The following is an 18,223-nucleotide window of genomic DNA, read 5'->3' on the forward strand; positions in this document are numbered from 1 at the left end:
CAGCAGAGTCCTGGGTTGGCCTCTTGGACTCGGGGCTGTGGTGCTGGGTCAGGTGGTCCGCGGAGGCCCCAGGCTGGGGTGGGTGCTGACCCCGGCAGGGTGCCCCAGTGACCCAGCATGTTTCCCCTCCCTCCAGCTGCCCCTCCTCAGCCTGAGGCCTGAGAGCTCAGTTGGGCACCAGCCCAAAAGTGGGGGGCATAGAGGGGGGAGGTAATGTGAGTGGAATTAACTAGGCTTCTGCGTTCACCATTCTATTTGTAGCGTCATTCTCACTCGTAAGCTAATTTTAGCCATCCATTCTGACTCTGTTGCCATCTATAAAATGAGAACGTCAAATGTAACATTAAACAAGCAGGATGAAGGAAAAAAAAAAAAAAAGGAAACGCCAGAGAGGCACCCAATAAATGAATCTCGTGTTTACGTGGGAGAGGGAGCGGTCCTTCCCCCGCCCACCCCCCATCGCGCATGCGTGCGCACCCCTCCACGCGTGCTGTTTGTGTATCAGCTGTTTGTACCAGCTCTGTTGTGCGAGCAGCGGGATGTCTGTGTTGAGGGAAGTGGGGGAAGGCAGCAGGGAGGGCTGCGGTGGTTGGGTGGTAAATGTCTGTTGCTCTTTAGGCAGAAGTAATTTGGCCTGCAGGGAGGTGGCCTCCCCATTGCCTGAGCTCTGGCTCGTTTGCCCTTCATCTGTCTTCTGGTGAGGTCATTGCAGCGGGGGCTGGGGAGAGCGGAGCATCCTTCTCAGTATCTCAGTGCCGAAGGCCTCTGGGCTTTTCCACGTGTGCTACCCCTGCCTCCCAGGGGGTACAGGGTCGGGAGGGGGCCTGGAGACGCCTGGAAGAGGCTGCTCTGCTCCCCTTCTCTGGGGCCTTTGACTGCACTCACCTGCCCTGCCCGACTTCCCGGGGACGCGTGAGCTGATGCCCAAGCTGCCCTTTTCTTTTCTTTTCTTTTGAATTGAGAAATGAGATTAGGCCTGGGCAGGGTCTCTGGCAACGCCCACCACAGACTGGGATAAACACGCGGCTTGTGGCAGAATGTGGGCACCTGCTGGAGGCGGAGGTTTCTTTTCACTTTGAAATGCCCTTGCAGGTTCCCAGAAATTAAAAAAAAAAAAAAACAGCTGCTGCTGCCACCATCAGCTTTTTCCCCAAATAGTGCGGCCTAGGAAGCTCCCTCAGCACACCTTGCTGATGAAAGCAGGAAGACGGGCCCCTCCGGCCAGCAGGTTGGGGAGGTCAGGGAGAAAGTTAGTAGCAGCATGCCAGATCTCCCAGCCCGCGGGGTGGCGGCCACTTTCTCCCTTCCGCTGTGCTCCCCAGGCTTTGGGATTTACGTTTTAAGCGCAGACGTGAACTAGCTTTATCACCTTGAAAGGCTCGCACCTAGGCTCCATGTGGAGGACAGTCAGGTGTGACCCACCTAACTTTATCCAGCGTGAGCACTTATAGGATTAGCTAGTTTAATTTCTTAGCTCACTGCAGCCCTGTGGGGTGGAGATTGCTGTTACTCTGTTATACAGATGAGAAAATTGAGGCACAGGGAAGTCAGGCAGCTGGTCCCAGCTCAGAGCTGGCAGTGGAGCAGAGACAAAACCGGGGACCTTAGCCTCTAGGCTAGGCTGCAGGACAAGGCCCCCTTGGATCTGGGCACCCCTTGGAGGCTGCGGTGGACACTGGGCATGTGTCTCCGGACAGGGTTAGGGACCAGCTCCTCTCCATTCCTTGCCCAGACTCTGAGCGACATCCTGAATTCATCTGTGTCCCCACCCAGCCCTGCCTGCTGAGTAGGAGGTGCTAATGGTATTGGTTTATGACTGTTTTCACTTTGCCATCGCTGATTTTAATGAAGTACTGAGCAGAGGAAACAGTGGATGAAATTAGTCCCGGAAGTGGTGGGGAAATTAATTCTGGAACTAGGATCGGGGATGGCCTTGTGGGAGGAACAGCTTCCGAATGGGCCTTGACGGGTGGATAGAGGGAGGTAGGGAAGGGCTGGCCAGAGGCCGAGAGGTGGGGACAGGGGTTTTGAATTGGAGGACCTAGGATTGAATCCTAGCTCTGTCATCATCTGGCTTTGTGACCCTGGACAAATCCTTCTTCGAAGCCTCAGTTTCCTTTTCTACTCTAACCATGGGGTGAGTCAGGCCAACTCACGGAGGAAACGGGGAGTCGATTAGTGAGGGTGTCGAGAACACTGGGCATTCTTGGAGGACTTCTGTGTGCCAGGCGCTGTGCTTTATGTGTGACATGTATGTGTCGTGACATATGTTCTACATTATATAATATATGTATACACAGAGACACACACACACACGAGGATGTCGTGACTATGCCTTGCATATGGGCAGTGCTCAGTGCACAGTATGTTCCTTCTTCTCCAGCGTAATTCTGCTGCCCAGAGAGGGGAGTCAGGATTCTGTGTCCGGTGGGACTCTCAGTGCTTGTCACGAATGGGTCTGGGCCACTTATAGCAAGCGTGTGTGTCCTTTGAAGGTAGACGTTTCTGCTGGCCTCCTTCACTTCCCAGGCTGGCATTTCCATTTCGGTTTGCACAGTAACCCCCTCTTCCTTAGACTCCATTGGTGGGGGGGTCCCCTATCTGTGAGGACCCCTTTGCATTGGAACAAGACAACTTATCCATACAAGTGGGTCCTCTGATGCTTGGCCGCACGCTGCTCCCTGTCTACAAGGACAGTGTCTGATGGAGATGTCTGGGGGTCCTCTCTGCATTGGCAGAGGGCACAAGAGCTGGCACTAGGGAGGCGCAGGTGTAGCCAGACGGCTGGATGCCCTTTCCCGCTGGAGTCAAGGGCGGGGTCTTCCCAGGGCGGCTGCCAGGATTTCCAGGGTGTGGTTGCTGCCCCCGGCGTGATGGTGTCTCAGGCCAGGCGTTCAGCCAGCTGCCGTCCTGAGACTCTGAGTGATGGTGGGACAAGGGCCCTCACCTTCGTTTGCAGCTGCTGCACGTTCTCCAGCACATGCTGTAGCCGCCGTGCTCTTGAGGCCGGCTCTGGGCACCATGCGCGGGGCGGGACAGTAGACTCAGTTCCCTCCCAAGGAGCTTGTCTAGGCTTTGTCTTGCTCTGCAGGGTCCCTGAGGGCAAGAGCCCCGTGAAGGGTCCACCCTCCTGGAGTCTCCAGAAACGCTTGTGACTAGCCGAGAGGGTGAGAGAGAGCAGCGGGCAGGAGGAAGAAGGGCTGTGATGGGGGACACCACAGTGGGGGGCTGTGTGTGGTTTCTGGGGTGCAGCTCACCCCACCTGCCTCACTAGAGAGCCTGGGGAGCTGCTGGCTCGGGGCAGGACCCCAGAATCTTTATACCTGAGTGTCATCGCCCTTCCGCTCAGAGCCGGGGGGCTGCAGGAGATGGTCAGCTTGGGGCTTCAGAGAGGCAGTACTGTCCTGGAGCCCTCCGGGACCTGGCTGGGGAGGGGGTGCAGCTTGAGTCAGAGGAGATGCCGGTGGTCAGGTGTCTGTGTCTTTTGGGAAGCTCCCCAGAGGGATGGTGCCCACAGCAGAAGCCACGAGCCATCCCCCACCCCACCCCGAGCGCTCGCCCACCCCGAGAGGCCCGACCTACAGCTGTCCCCTCCCCTCCTGCCAGCCACGTGGTCCAGGTTGATCTCTTTGAGACCTATTTTATCCTTTGAAGTAGGCCCCTCTCTCCCTAGAGGAGTAAATGGTTCTAACGTGACCTGTTTGGGGCAAGAAGTGAAGCTGCGAACGCTGGCTTCTTCGGGCCACACAGGTCTCCCTTGTCCTTGGTGGTAAATCAAGGCCACGGCTGCGGGGCTTGGCTTTCCCCAGACTGAGGCCAGGCCAGGCTTCCCTCCTGGCCCTGGGGCACGTGCTGACCAGGGCCGTTTGTGTAGAGACCAAGGAAGAACAAAAGCCTTTTCACTTCCCAGACTGTGGCATCCTCCTCCGACTGCCAGCCTCTTCCAAAAGGTGCCCGGCAGGGAGCTTGCCTGAGCAGGGGCTGCGGGCCAGCTGGGCAACAGCGGCCACTCAGAGTAGCTGCAGGGAAGCTGTCCCCGCTGAAGCCCCAGCGCCTTCTCCAAAGCCAGTGCCAAGCATCGCCCCCCTAGAGAGGGGGTGGCACGGGGTCCTCCGCCTTGGTTGGGCCGTGACACCAGGCGGACCTGGGTTCAAACCCAGACCCACCAGACATAAACTGGTTCTGAAGCCACAGGCACCGTGTATGATGTCCGTGGGCCTCAGCTTCCTGTTCTACAAGGTGGGCATACTGCTATGAAAGGGATCATTGGGTGAACTGGAGTACAGCATTTTATAGACGCTAAATGTCCTGAGGTTGCTAACTGAACTGTGCTCACGTAAGAAAATGTCTTTATGTTTCGGAAACGCAAACCGTAATGGACGCAGCCTCCTCTCAGGTGGTTCAGGGGAAAATACATGGTTATAGACAGAGACAAAGAGCGTGCAAATGATAAAGCAGGAGCCACCAAATGTTCACAACAGGTGACTCTGGTAAGGGGTGTGCAGTGTCCTTTGTGCTGTCCTCTTGAAGTTCCTTCTAAACATAAAGTTAGAAACAGACCTCCTCGCTGAGTTGCTTTGGACCCAGATGGGCGGAGGCACCCCACACCAACGAGCAGCTGCACAGAGGCTCAGGGACCACACGTCACCCTCACAGTAGCCTCCGATTCACCCTCTGGAGGGACAGCCCCCAGCCTGGAAGTTCTGTCCTTGAAGAGGGTTCAGTGGGCTACAGGGAAGCCACACCCTCTCCTCCAAGGCCGGTTTGCCAAGCAAAGCAGCATATTTGGAGGTTGGAATTTTAAAGCAAGTCCATCTAGCTTTGGGGGGTTGGCACGTCTTGGCATTTGGACCCCGGTGTGGGGTTACTCTGTGGCTTTGCCAGCCGTGAAGCTTGAAAATGGAGGCCTCACCTTCCTGGTGTGAGCAGCTGGTCACAAGTGGCCCCTGAGGCTTCTTACGAGCACAGATCCCAACGGAACTCCCGCTCCGTCTTCTGCCCCCCCACCCAGATGACTTTCTCCAGCTGCCATTTGAAACAGTATTGATGGCAGCCGTGGCGAGAAGCTGCAGAGGTGGGGTCTGAGCTGTTGATGGAGGAGACCTGAGACCCAAGCCTCGGAGACGTTTCTCCCTCAGACTCTGCCCCCACCAGGGCTGCCTGAGGGTGCGCACTTTGGGTGTGGGCGTTGGGGAGCATTTACCGTAAATGAGGGGGTCTAACCGTAAAAGGGACGGTGCTGAAAGAGCTGGAGCAGCAGATCAGGTCACCAGGACAACCACTCCTATTTTGCTTCTATTTACCTGGGGAGCCAGTTGAGTGTCTCTGGGGCTGCCCTGGGAAGGGAGCCTCAGTGCCCTGCCTTGTGCCCCATGGCGAAGGCAGCCCCCAGCAAGCCCGTCACCAAGGGTCCCGCTGTCCTGTCTGCTCACTGCTCTCCATTGATCTCGTGCCATAGTCTCCAAAGATGGCCCCCGTGACCTAGGCCTCCCAGCATTCATGTCCTTGAGCGTGTCCCCCTCCTACACCAAATCCAGGCTGGCCCAGTGTAACCAGTAGAAGGTGATGGAAGAAACAGTGTGACTCCCAAGGCTGAGATAAGAAGCTGGGTGGCTTCAGCCTCGGTCCCTTGGGATGCTTATGCTTGGGACACTCCCTCTGGGGACTCAGCCACCATGCTGGGAGAAGACCGAGTGCCACGGAGAAGCCACGATGAACAGTCAGCCAAAGCAGCGTCCGCTGCCCGCCGTGGGAGGGAAGAAGGCATCTTGGCTGTCCTCCGAGGCAGGCTTCCTCTGGCTCCAGCCCCAGCCATCATCTGACCACAGCTACATGAGCGACCACAGGCAGGAGCCCCGCTGGGCCCACTCCGCACTCAGAGCCACCAGGAAGCACGATAAATTATCGCTCAGAGCCACCAAGCGTGGGGGAGTTCGTTGCACAGCAATAGAAAACTGGGACCGCGTGTGGCCTGAGTGCGTGGAGCTGTGGAGATGGACTGGTTCCCTGAGTTCTGGCTCTGACTGTAACTCTGGTGCTCCTGCCAAGTTCTCTGGTTTGCCCAGGGCCCAGTGGGAGGAGAGCAAGGATGGGGGTGACTCAAATGTAGGCTCACTCAAGAGGTACCAGAGGCTTACGGGCCCAGAAGTGACAAGGGACAGGCTGACAGATGAATATTTGCCTTAATGTTAGGAGAACGGGGCAGTCAGGACCTGTTCTTTTCATAGACTGACGGCCCTTGGACGGGGCCCTGCCTTGTGTGTCTCTGCACCCCTGCTGCCTAGCGCTAGCTGGGCCCGTCGCGTTCCTCAGCACCGTGGCATCAAGTAGACTGGGTCTCCCTGAAGGAGCCTGTAGGTCCATCCGTGCTCTGTATGGAACCTCACTGAGGGACCAGGGAGTAGAGGCAGACCCTGATCCCTGCCCTGAGAACTCACAGTCTGATGGGAGTAGGACAGAGTTTCATCCTCAGCAAGCCCCAGGCCCACTGCAAGGACTCAGGATCCAGGGAGAGAAAAGCTATACCTCTTTTCCCTTTTGTGTATTTTCTTCATATGAGATCATCAAAGGTAGTGAGGGCTGGGGGCAGGCCTCCTGGTCCTGAGAAATCTTTCGAGAAGCCTTCCGTGCCAGCCAGGCCAGGCCAGGCACCCTAGTGCGACTGCTGCCTTTGCCTGTCACTCCAAGTGCCCGGGACGTGCAGGGTCCCCCAGAGAGAGCGCATGCCACGGCCCCTGGCCTCTGGGAGCGCTCACCATCGACACGGCGAGGGGTTGACAGAACCCACGCAGCCGGTGCCGCCCGAAACATCACTAGCCCAGACAGAGCAGAATTCAACAGAGCTGCCAGCCCTGTTCTGTGAGAGGAAGGGGAGGTGGGTTTGTTTAAAATACTCCCATTACAGTCAGTTAACCTTTATGTTTCCTAAATGAAAATTGTATAAACCTGAAAATTTCGTTGATCAGGTTGCCTAGGAACAGGCAGCAGGTTTTCATAAGACAATGCAGTAGATTGTCACCGATAGGGCTATTAGGAAGTGAGCTGGTTAGCATATTATTCCAGATCCCGGTGTTGGCGTTAGGTAATTATCTGTCTGCCTCTGCAGAGCACACCCATCTCCCCAGGCTCAGGCAGCCTCTTGCAAATGAGGCTTCTCAGCCTGCTTCTGAGTCCCAGGGATGGGATCTGGAGTCCAGGAGCACAATGTCAGCTCTGGGCTTAGGAGAGAAATCGAAAAGACCCAAATTCTGATGAATTTATTTCTTGAGAATCACCCCACCTCGCTTGCAACAGTAGTGCTCGAAGCGAAAAAATTGGAGGAATAAACAACAATAGAATGTACAATGGAAGTAAAGAACAAACTAAGACAACTTCGGCGTAATTTTTTAGTACTTTTCCCCTATATGATATATACACTTGTTTATTTTCCAAAGGCACTGTAATTTGCTTTTTTCCCCACCTCTTGCAGTTAGGGTGACCAGCCGTCCTGGTTTGCCTGGGACTGAGGGTTTCCCAATATCCGCGTATGTTATTATCAGCCTGCTTCTCCGTAGCTGTGTAGCTTTCAATCAGCTTGGATGAACCAAACTCGGCCTAACTCCCTGTTCTTGGACATTTAGGATATTTCCTTTTTTTAAAAAAAAAATTATAATTAATGCTTGTGGTGAATAGCCTCCTCCCTGCAGGATAAATCCCTGGAAGTAGGGTCTCTTGGTTGCAGGAAGTGTATACATTTACGGCTTTTGCTGTTTCAAAAAGCACACATGTGGGGATGTAGCCTTCTTTATTAGCCATTTTTGAATTGCCTGTTCGAGTCCTTTACCCACCTCTCTGTGGAGATGCTCATCTCTTTCCTTTTACTCTATAAAAACTCTTTGTATTAAACATATCAGTCGTGACCGTTGAACCATTTTGTCCATTTTTTTAAAGCCTGCGTGGTGATCATTCTTTAAAGAGCAACAGTAAATACTTATTATCCGGCGTCTTTGAAGAAAGAGGAGTTAATATTATAGGTAATTAAAGCTTCCTCCTAGCCTTAAGCACTAAAATATCTTTTAATTGAAGTATTTGGAATGAGAATATCTCCATAATGGATAACCCGTGTAAGTCCTTTTTAAAACAAAGTACACTGCACACAATTTAACTTTTTCTTCATCTCTCGGACATGCCGTGAGCAATAGTGATTTAATGTGTGATAGTGACCCTCAGCAGCTGTTGAGCTATGTGAAGTTTTGGCTTCTATACTATATGGCCCCAGACTGCTTTTTAAAATAAGGTACCTGGGGCTTCCCTGGTGGCGCAGTGGTTGAGAGTCCGCTGGCCGATGCGGGGGACGCGGGTTCGTGCCCCGGTCCGGGAAGGTCCCACATGCCGCGGAGCGGCTGGGCCCGTGAGCCATGGCCGCTGAGCCTGCGCGTCCGGAGCCTGTGCTCCGCAACGGGGGAGACCACAACAGTGAGAGGCCCGCGTACCGCAAAAAAAAATAAAAAATAAAAAAATAAGGTACCTGATTCTCATCTTTTCCCCATCATTACCAGGCTGTCGGGCTGTTAGTTCCGGCAGCTTTAAGCACTCCTGCCTTGCTCTACAACATCCCATCTTCATCAGCAATGGGATTGATGACTGGCTAACAAGGCTTGTTAAATCTATCTGTAAACTAAAAGCAAGTAAGCGCCCACCAAGGGCCAAAGGAACACTAGTGATAACAGTGTAGGAACTTCAACAGGCAGCAGTTTTACTTACTTCTTAGGGTTTGTATTACCTGTCATTAAGGTTGTTAAGTAAATGACTTCTGGATGTGAGCAGAATAGGATTAAGAAATTTTGGAGGCAGAGGGGGAAACAGAAAGGAAAGATTAGCAACCACTTGAAGACATAGCTGCAAAGTGAGAAACCGGTAATCCATGTTTAATCTCATTACTTCCCTCGGGAGTGTGCTGGGGCAGGTTTTATGGAGATGGTGGCATCGCTGACCTAGAAATTTTAAAAATCCGGCTTCCGGGCCTGCGCCTGCTGGGATATGGCTTAGAGCTTGTTACACAAGCCTTCTGATGCTCAGTTTTCTCATCTGTGAAATGGAGCTAAGACTAACTGGCCTGTCTATTTAATGAGACTTCATAGCAAGTGGCCTGCTATGAAGAATCACTGACCTGATGGAGCCCGAGAGGAATGTGTAAACATGTAAAGGGCTGAATGATAATGACGGATTATTACCATTGCTGTTGTTATTAGTCACAGACGCATCCAACAGCCATCGCCCGCCTTCTCACGCCTTCTGCGCAGGTTTCAATTTGAGCTCCAGCCCACACCTGGGCATCTTCAACTGATGTCCCTGCCGCCCCTCCAAACCCAATCTCATCCTTGTAGGTTTTTGCAGGATTTGCACAAGTGGTGTGTTTTCTTCAATATTTATTTTGCAGGCCATTTACTCGGCACGACTATTTTTACAGTGAGTAAGGAGCAAGGCTAAAAATATCTGAGCTGGTAACCAGATCAGTTCTGCCTTTGACATTTACATGGAATTCGTTTGCATCTCATTTGTTCGCCTTTCTGTTTAACAGGTAGAATGTAAGAAGGCTCAACCGAAGGAAGTCATGTTCCCGCCTGGGACGAGAGGCCGGGCCCGGGGACTGCCTTACACCATGGATGCGTTCATGCTTGGCATGGGGATGCTGGGTGAGTCTGGGCCAGACCCTGGGGCCTGGGTCGCCTTCCAGTTGGGCAAACGGCTTTACCTGTCTGAGGCTCAGCTTCCCTATCTGTATATGAGGGTGACATCCCCTCTTACAGGACAGTTGTGACCATTAAGTTAGCAGAGATGGATAGATAGATAGATAGATAGGCAGACAACTAGATAGATAGGCATCTTGTCCCATGCCTGGCTCATAGAAGGTACTTGATATTATTTTTTCCCCTTTCCACTCCCTTTTTCAAAAGGAGGAAAAGTTACTCTCTTTGCCTCAGCCCTCTCTGCTGACTGGGAGTTCTTAAAGACCTGTGGACTCCTGGCTGGCTTAACTTATGTGAGCCGAGGCTACATTTTCTAAAACTTGGGAGAGGAGGGGATGTGGTAATGGTGGGCGATACTCCTGTCTATTTAAGTGATTAACGTTTTTCTCTTGGGATATCAAATTTGTGTTTAAATGGATGTCTTAAATAACCTGTTTTATTCTTTATTTGCAAAAAAAAAAATGATGAAAGACAAAATATGTTTGTTCTGATGAAAAATGATCTCTCCTGGCTTTTAGAGAAATTGAGTTGCATATTATGCCCCTTCCTTAAAGGTATCTCTGTCCGTCCTGCATAGATAATTGAAAATCTTGCCGCTTAAATGGCATGAAAGATGGAGAAAGCAGTGGAGAAGCATAATGGTGTGGGTCGTAACAATAATTAGAAATTTCAAGGTGAGAGAACGGTATTTTAGTGCAAGTTATTGTGTGTCAGGAAAATACTAATTAAATGGGATAAATGGTAGTTAATGGTAAAATTCCATTCAGGCACACGGTCTGTCTAGTTTTAATGGGTTTCATTTGGATTGGCTAAGAGTCCCTCTTCTATATTGTTTGATAAGCTCTTTATGTATTTTCAGATTTGCTGCTGTTTAAATCATTCTTGGCTCAGTTTTAAATTTATAAAACTTTTCTTGGCTTTAGAATTTAGACCTTTAAAAAAATTGTATCTATTTGTCTGAGGAAGTAACAAGGCAGGTAAAGTTATTTTGAGGAAGCTTTAAAAAATGGAAAAGGATGCCATGAGAATTCTCAAAATGGCTAAGATGTTAAAGCTAATTTTTTAGCTTTAACAGAGTTTCAAGGAAAATTCCTATTGTAATTCTTTAAAAATTGGCCAAATGATTCTAACACTTATCTGGAAGAAGAAACACATGAGAATAAATAAGAAAATTTTTTAAAAAGAGAAATGAGAAAAAAGAGAGTTTGACCAAATATCAGAACATAGTCCAAAACTACAGTAATTAAAATAGTGTGGCATATAGGAAGGCACCTGTTGATAGAAAAAGTTAAGGAGCCTAAATTAAATGTGTTTCTATGTATGAGTTTAATTATTATAAAGAAATTAATTTTAAAAACTCAATGAGAATGATTTCCTGGTTGACTGTAAGATACTTGTGTAGCTCTTGCTCTAAAAATAATTTGTATGTGGCCCTTACCTTATGTTATATACCAAAAGAAACCCCAAATGGATTAATAGTTCCAAATTTTAAAATAAAATCTTAAAAGAGTTGAGCCCATTACTGCCTGCTGGCTTTCAGAGCCTTGAATTTTAAATGATGAGTATAAAGTCCCTAGGGCATCAAATGGCTTTTTAGGATCCAGATCTTCAAGAAGCGCCCCCACCCTTCTGCCTCTCACTTGATACCCTTTATGTGAGGTATCATGTACCCCACGGTTTTCTCTGCTTGCCTGGGGGAGGTTTTCTTCCTGGGGAAGCAGAGGTGTGGAGCAAAGCCAGCTCACTCATGTCAGTTGCCAAAGAGCAAAGGTGCGGCAGCTGTATTCTCCCCAGATGCCAAGCAAGGGCTCAGGGCTCCACAGACCAATGGTTTCATAATGGGAGCCCAGGCAGGTGCCTTGTTGACCGCAGGAGGCATTCAACAGCAAATAGTCCTTGAGCACCTACTGCGTTCCTGGCCCAGGGCCAGCACTGGGAGACAGTGCCTAACAAGGCAGATGTGGTCCCTGCCCTCATGGAGCTTGTGGTCTAGTGAGAGAGGTGACGTTTAACAGCTCATCACATGGGTACGTTATTACTCATAATAGAGAGAGTCGTGAGGTGCTTTATGGGCACATAATGAGGAATGGAAACTAGTTGGAGGAATCAGGGAACACCTCCCGGTGGAGGTGACATCTCAGCTAGGAAGAGAAGGATGAGCAAGCCAAGGGCCATGCAGACAGAAGAAATAGCTTGGAATGCGAGGGTCCTGGTGTGGAGCCCTGAGGGCCAGCAAGGCGGCTGCTGGGCAGGTCCAGGCAGCGCGTGTGTGACGAGAGGTGGTGGCCGAGTGGCTCGGACCACAGTTGGTGGTGGGCAGACCCACATGGTCCCCGTGCTTCTCCAGATGCCATCTGGTTGGTTCCTGCTCTCTGAGGGATGGAAATGTGATGGATGCCAGGTGCTCACTCATCTTCCCCGACTTTGTTCTCTCACGTTTCAAGTTATGACTTCCCTGAGCTGCAGTAAAGAGGTAGTAATAGCTGGTTTAAAATGTCATTGTGGTTGAGTCTATTAGTTCTTGAGTCATAGCCTCCCCCAGTTCATCCCCATCCCCCATACCCTTGCTACTTAAGGGTTTGGCCTCTTGCCCATGTAGCTCTGGTTGAGGCTGCCACCAGGCGAAACCCCCCTGCCCCAGGCAGGGCCCCTCAGGTCACCGAGGCTCTCCTCCACCCCCAAGCAAGCAGAGAGCTCTTCGGGTGGAACTGATGGTGTGGGTCCGGCTTCCGCCAAGGCGGGCTGTGTGGACCACAGGAAAGGGCTCAGCACTTCAGAATCAGGAGATCTGGACTTCTCGTCTGGTCAGCTATGTGACTTTGGAGGGACAGTCTTCTCTGTCCTTCAGTTACCCCATCCATAGGGATATGGGAACCCTCATTTCATGGGGCTGTTGAGGATAGATGAAGCCGTATCGTGCCCAACCAGTGCTGTATTTTGTCAGGTTCAAGCTGCCATGGGTGGCGGAATGCACCTTGTGTACCATCTGGAAAGAAAAAATATATACTGTTAACTAAACCACATTGTGAGACGGATCCCACTTTCAGGATGTTAAGATGTGAAAAAAAAAAAAAGTGTGTCTTCTAATCAACAAAATACAGTAATATATACTCAAACTGGGAGCTGTTATTAGTAAGGTACTGGGGAGCCCCGGGCAAATTACCACCCAAGTAGGTATCCAACACCCCGCCACTTGGGACCGAGAATATAGCTAGACCTGCGTCTGTGTGTGACTTGTGCCATGGTACCTGCAGCCTCCTCCTTGGACTCCCAGCCAAGGGAGTTGGATGATCTTTGAATTTCTACCTCCCAACAAGATCTGTGCACTGGACTCCAGCCCTCATCACCTCCCAGCCCTCCTGAACTCCCCAGCTACTATGTTGAGGACATCTAGATGCCTGCTGAGACAGGGCCTCCTGAGAGGTCCCCAAATGTGTCCCCAGTTGGGAACCAGCTCAGCCTGAGGTCCAGGCAGAAGGGGGAATCAGACCACCACCCAGGGAACAAACTCACAGTCTCACGATCTGGTTGGCCTGTTGCCTCCCCAGCCAGGCTTGGGTCTTCACCGAGCTTTCTCTGCTGCGCTCGCCAGAAACTCCCAGGGCTGCCCTCTCTTTCACCCACTGGTGCAGTTTGGCACCCTGGGCCTCTGGACTCTTGGTCGAGGGGAGTGCCATCTGCTGTGCTGTAACAAGCCCTTGCTTCTTGCTTCTTCCCTTAACGTGATGTCACCAATGAAGTCTAATCCTTTGGCAAGATGGCCTGACCTGACTCCATCAGTCACCTGGGTCACCATCTCTGTGGTGCACTAGGCCTGCCTATCAGTCCTAGAATCACCACCATTGCCACCACCCACAGTTTGGCTAATGAACTTGGCTCACGCAGAAACACTTTTTTTTAAGTTTGTTAATGAGATGAGGTTTCAGTGATTTAAACTTTTATCGTCGAAAGAGCAGAAAAATACATAACACTGTTAGGGATTTTTAGAAGTGAGACTAACCCATTAAAGCTTTAAAATCCATTCATTCAACAAATATTTACTGAGTACCTCCTAAGTGCCAGGCATTGTTCTAGATGCTTAGGAGGCACCAGAGAAAGAAGTCTGATATCAGGGAGTAGACATCCTCGTGAGACAGCAGACACTCTGGTCTATAAATGACTTGGAAGCTGTGGAACTAATTTTTAAATACCCTTTAAGATTGTCTCCATACTTCGGGAGGTCTCATCAGAGAGAGGCTGATGAGCGTATAGTTGCAGTTATTCTTTCTTGATCTCTCTTGCTGTGGCAGCAAACGTTCTTGGGAGGAGACCTACAGCTGTTTTGGTTTTAGCTTTCACAGCCTTTGACAGAATCGTGGAATAATCAGCCCAATGGGAATTCCTTTAAGAAAGTGTACGAGAGAAGAGGAGGAATCATCCTTAGGTCAGTCTCCCTGCCTTTGAGCTCGACAAAACCAAAATCAGCTAAGACCCTTAGGAAAGGTATTTTTGCAGCTCTCAGACTTTGTTCGCTGCCTCGCCCACCCAGTACACTAGAATCGGTTTGGTTTTTCTTAATGAAAGTGGACTTAATAAAAGCAAACATGATTATCGTTGATATATCTGATTCCTCTTGGCCTTCTCAGCCGTATAATCCTACTGCCTCTAACTATCTTGACCTCGCTGGGCACACACTATTTAACATGCTTGGTAGCAGTGATAGAGAAATACCTCATTGCTGAGGCTTTGAAGAAAAGCTTCACCCTGCGGTCCCAGAAGTGGAGAGACATTGCTGACCAGCTGAAGAAAGCCAGAGGCATTCTAAGCAGCGCTGTGAAATCCTGACCCAGTGTTCCCCAACATTAAGCCCCTCGGAAATGAAAGCAAAAAAAAAATTTTTTTTTTGTCTGGAAGGGATGAAGAGCTCTAATCTGCTGGCTTTCACTGATCAGAAGGAGATTGGCTGGAACATAGAGCCGCATGCCTAGACTCATTTGTAATTTCAACTGGGATTTGTCTTTCCCCAAAATATCTGTTTGAGGTCATCCCCAAGGAGGTCTCCATTTGTTCAGCTGTTTTCTAGTGAACAGAGGAAACTCAGAATTCAGCTTTTCATTTTCCATCTAGAGCAGCACAACGCACTAGAACTCTCTGCGATGGTAGAAAGGTCGTATATCTGTACCGCCCAAGATGGTGGCCGCTAGCTGCGTGTGACTGTTGAGCATTTAAGATGGGGCTTTTTATATAATTTAAATTAAATTAAACTTTAATGGGACAGCACAGGTCTGGAGGAACCCCTGCAACTCCGGATGATTCTGGGGCCCAGCGTCCTTGTAGACTATGGCCTGGAAAGGGCCCTTGGCACTTGGTGTCGCATCTGTATGCAGACCTCACGGAGCCACCGTGGTGCCCCAGGCAATGCTCTGCGCGCCACGCAGCAGATGTGTCACACGCTGGCAGCTCCCTGGATAAACAGCCCCGTCTCTTGTCTCTTTCAAGTTGGGGGCCTGGTGGGAGCCGTTTTCTGTGACTCTTCAGTAGCTGAGTAACAGAGCCTGGAAAAGGATGAGTCATGTGCAGACATCTTCTAGGGTTGGAACAAAGATCTAGAACCACAATTCTGAGAATTCCGCCAGCATCCCAAAAAGGGGGGTGCCCCAAATGAGCCAACTGGCAGCTTCAAATTCTCTTGCTGATTTCTGATTTTTTTTTTTCCCCCCACAATGGAAAGCCTGTCTGCAAGAAAGGTGGTCATCCAGGCAGAAGGCTTGGTTTTTTCCTTTTTTGACAAGAGATAATTACTGTGGGCTTGATGGGGCATCCAGAGTACTGGAGCAAATAAATCATGCAGTGGCCAGTGAGGGAGGGGCCCGGCTGCTCATGGAAGCGGTGGCCGGGTCGTCTCAACGTGATGTGGCCTGATGGAGCGCCCGCGTGGGTCTGCTGTAATGTGCTATGGATACGCAGCCAGCCGGTTTCCCCCATGTGGCTGGGGCTGTGAACCGCTGGAGCAGAGCTGGACTGCACAGCAGTAAATGAAGAGGAAAATTGAAGTAATGTTGTGTTATAAATTTATGATTTCATCTGCCCGACCCAGAGGATGTTCGGCGATGGGGGGCGGAGATAAGAGCCCCCCCCTGGGGCAGATGCCAAATTCTCATCTTTGTTGAACAGGAGACAATTTTGACATGCCTGGGAAGATTGGGGTGAGACCCCCAACTGGGGTGAACTTGACCATGCTTTTCCTCATTCCTGGTGAAGACTTGCGAGTGTGCCAGGAAGTAGGCAGATACGATGGAATCATACTGGTGACTCGAATCAGGGAGGGACTGGGCGTTCCACCACCCTCCACCCCACCCACCCTGAGGGAGTCTCGAAAGTGACACATGGGCTTAGGTTTTTGCTGTCACGTTAACACTAAAATATTTAAGACCCCCAGCACTGAAGTTAGAGGCAAGGGAATCATTTTTCACTAGGAAAGCCCTTGGGCAGCAGTGACTTGGCTGTTTGCATATAATTCATTAATCAATATTGTTGAAATCATGGTAAGAAGTCTATTGCTGAAAGATCTGATTTGATAGCAGGTGATTAATTTGGAGGAGAATTGGGCTGGCCAGCCATGAGATAAATACCAAGGAAGGAGCCAGTACGTGTGTGTCCACTTAAGGCACCCGAGTTCCCGTCTCTGTCCCTATACTTTGTCCCTCTGTCTCTCTTTCCCCGTTGGGTGCCAGAGCTCAGCGACTCACTGGGGTCTGTTCCTCTGCAGTCAGGACAAAGCCGCGAGGTCATCCTGGTTGGTCTGGGCATCACTTTGTCAGCAGGGCACCAAGTGCTGGGAAATAAACTCGTGCAGAAAGAGCAAGCAGGAAGACCCTTGTGGGGTGTAGACAGATCAACTGGCCAGCGAGCGGTGACTGCAAGTTTGGAAAGGCTCTGGCCGAAGCGAGGGAAAGGAGCCACAGCTGGTCTCTGAGAATTGGGGCCCATGCGCACTTCAGGGGACCTGCAAAGCTTTCTACAGATGGCAAGACTCAAGCTCCCAGAAGGAAGGGAAGAACCCCGATGATGTGGCCTTGGGCCAGAGGCAGGGCTGGAACCCATCTCCTGATGTCTAGTCCAGCAAACTTCTGTCTTAGGTCTGATGACAGATCTTCTGGTCAAGGTGAAAGCTGTGATACCAACAAGCAGGGGAAAGTGAAGGTGGGTGGGTCCCATTTCTGGACCGCCTTCAGCATAAAAGCGCTATGAACAGGCAGCAGGAGGACCCGCAAACTCTAAGTCGTGATGCTGCACCCAAGCTGGAATTTAGTGAACGATCCTGGTGTTCAGCCGTCACCTGCAGGGTCAGAAAATGCTTGTGACATGTGAGAATCCACCTGGAAGTGGCTGATGAGACCCCAGAGCCTGGCTTCAGGGTGTTTAAGTTGCTGTATGGAGCCGCAAGGATACATGTGGAAAGCCGCCACTCACGGGCCTTATGGTTGGAGGGCGTGGAGACTGTCCTAAACCTGCCCATCAAAATGCTTTCTACTAGCGTTTTGGTGACAAAGCAACAGAAATAACTCTGGCTGCTATCGACAGTAAAAGAGGTTTTTGGAAGGGGCTTGGGCAACGGACAGAAGTGCCAGGAAGGCCGGGGAACAGGCAGGAACTGGGGAGCCGGGCGGTCAGCCAGCAATGACCTGGTTAGGGGGCCACTGTTGCCACCAGCGGACCCCGGGCTCTGCTGCTGACACCAGAATAGATTCTGAACCGGCCGCCCTCCTCTGCCCCACTGGCACCTGGAGAAGACTTGCACTGGCCCAGCCCGGGTTCACAGTCTGCTTCCCAGCTGCCAGGCTCAGCAAGAGCAGGAGGGAGGCCTTTCTGCTTCCATGATGGGAGGCAGGCCCGTCTCCAAGACTCAGACACAGAGAAGGGGGTTCAGGTGCTGGGCAGCTGAAAACAGCCACAGGCGTCCCGCTCAGAGGTCAAAGCAGAGGTCAGGCTGGCAGCGGTGGTGGTGGTAAAGTAGGTGGCAGGCTGGCCAGGGTGGTATCTTAAGAGCGTGAATGGACTGAGTTTCTTCTATATGGAGCAGAGGGAAGCAAAGGGAGCCTGGCAGGCTGGGAACGGGGCAGCCATGGGTCTGCTATGGCCAGTGGAATTTCCATCCCAGAAGGCTACCCCAGCCTTCTTTGTAGCCGAACTCAGGAGGTCAGGATGTGAGGAGTGAGGGTCTGAGTGGGCACCACGAAGGGTAGGGAGCTGCAGTGGCATCTCATGGGGGGTTGGTAACTGGTAACTGATCGGAGACGACCACAGGGACGCCAGAACTTGCCAGTTCTTTCCTCTACACCCCATGCCCAGTCCAGCAGCGGTTTCCACAGACACCCCTCGGTTAGCCAGCACCCCCAGGTGATCTGCTGAGACGGGCACCTGGAAGGAGCGTGCGTGCTGGGAAATGCCCATCGAGGCTTTGGGTTCCTGTTTGTGGGGCACATTTAGCACAGCCAGGCCGTCCCTGTTCTCCC

The 18,223-nt window shown here is 51.2% G+C and overlaps 1 protein-coding gene across 13 annotated transcripts in view; it reads left to right on the top strand.

Annotated features, from left to right (window-relative positions):
• Positions 1–18,223, top strand: part of MSI2 (musashi RNA binding protein 2) — a 389,103-nt gene that overhangs the window by 320,452 nt on the left and 50,428 nt on the right. For all 13 annotated transcript variants that reach the window (XR_010937428.1, XR_010937429.1, XM_067715513.1 and 10 more), the window contains exon 9: positions 9,560–9,674. Coding sequence is in view for 11 of the 13 variants with exons in the window: in XM_067715513.1 (XP_067571614.1) it covers positions 9,560–9,674 (115 nt within the window). In the remaining 2 variants the exon portion in view is untranslated. The remainder of the gene's footprint in view (positions 1–9,559; positions 9,675–18,223) is intronic.

Source organism: Pseudorca crassidens, chromosome 19 (assembly GCF_039906515.1).
Source record: "Pseudorca crassidens isolate mPseCra1 chromosome 19, mPseCra1.hap1, whole genome shotgun sequence".
Lineage (NCBI taxonomy): Eukaryota > Metazoa > Chordata > Mammalia > Artiodactyla > Delphinidae > Pseudorca > Pseudorca crassidens.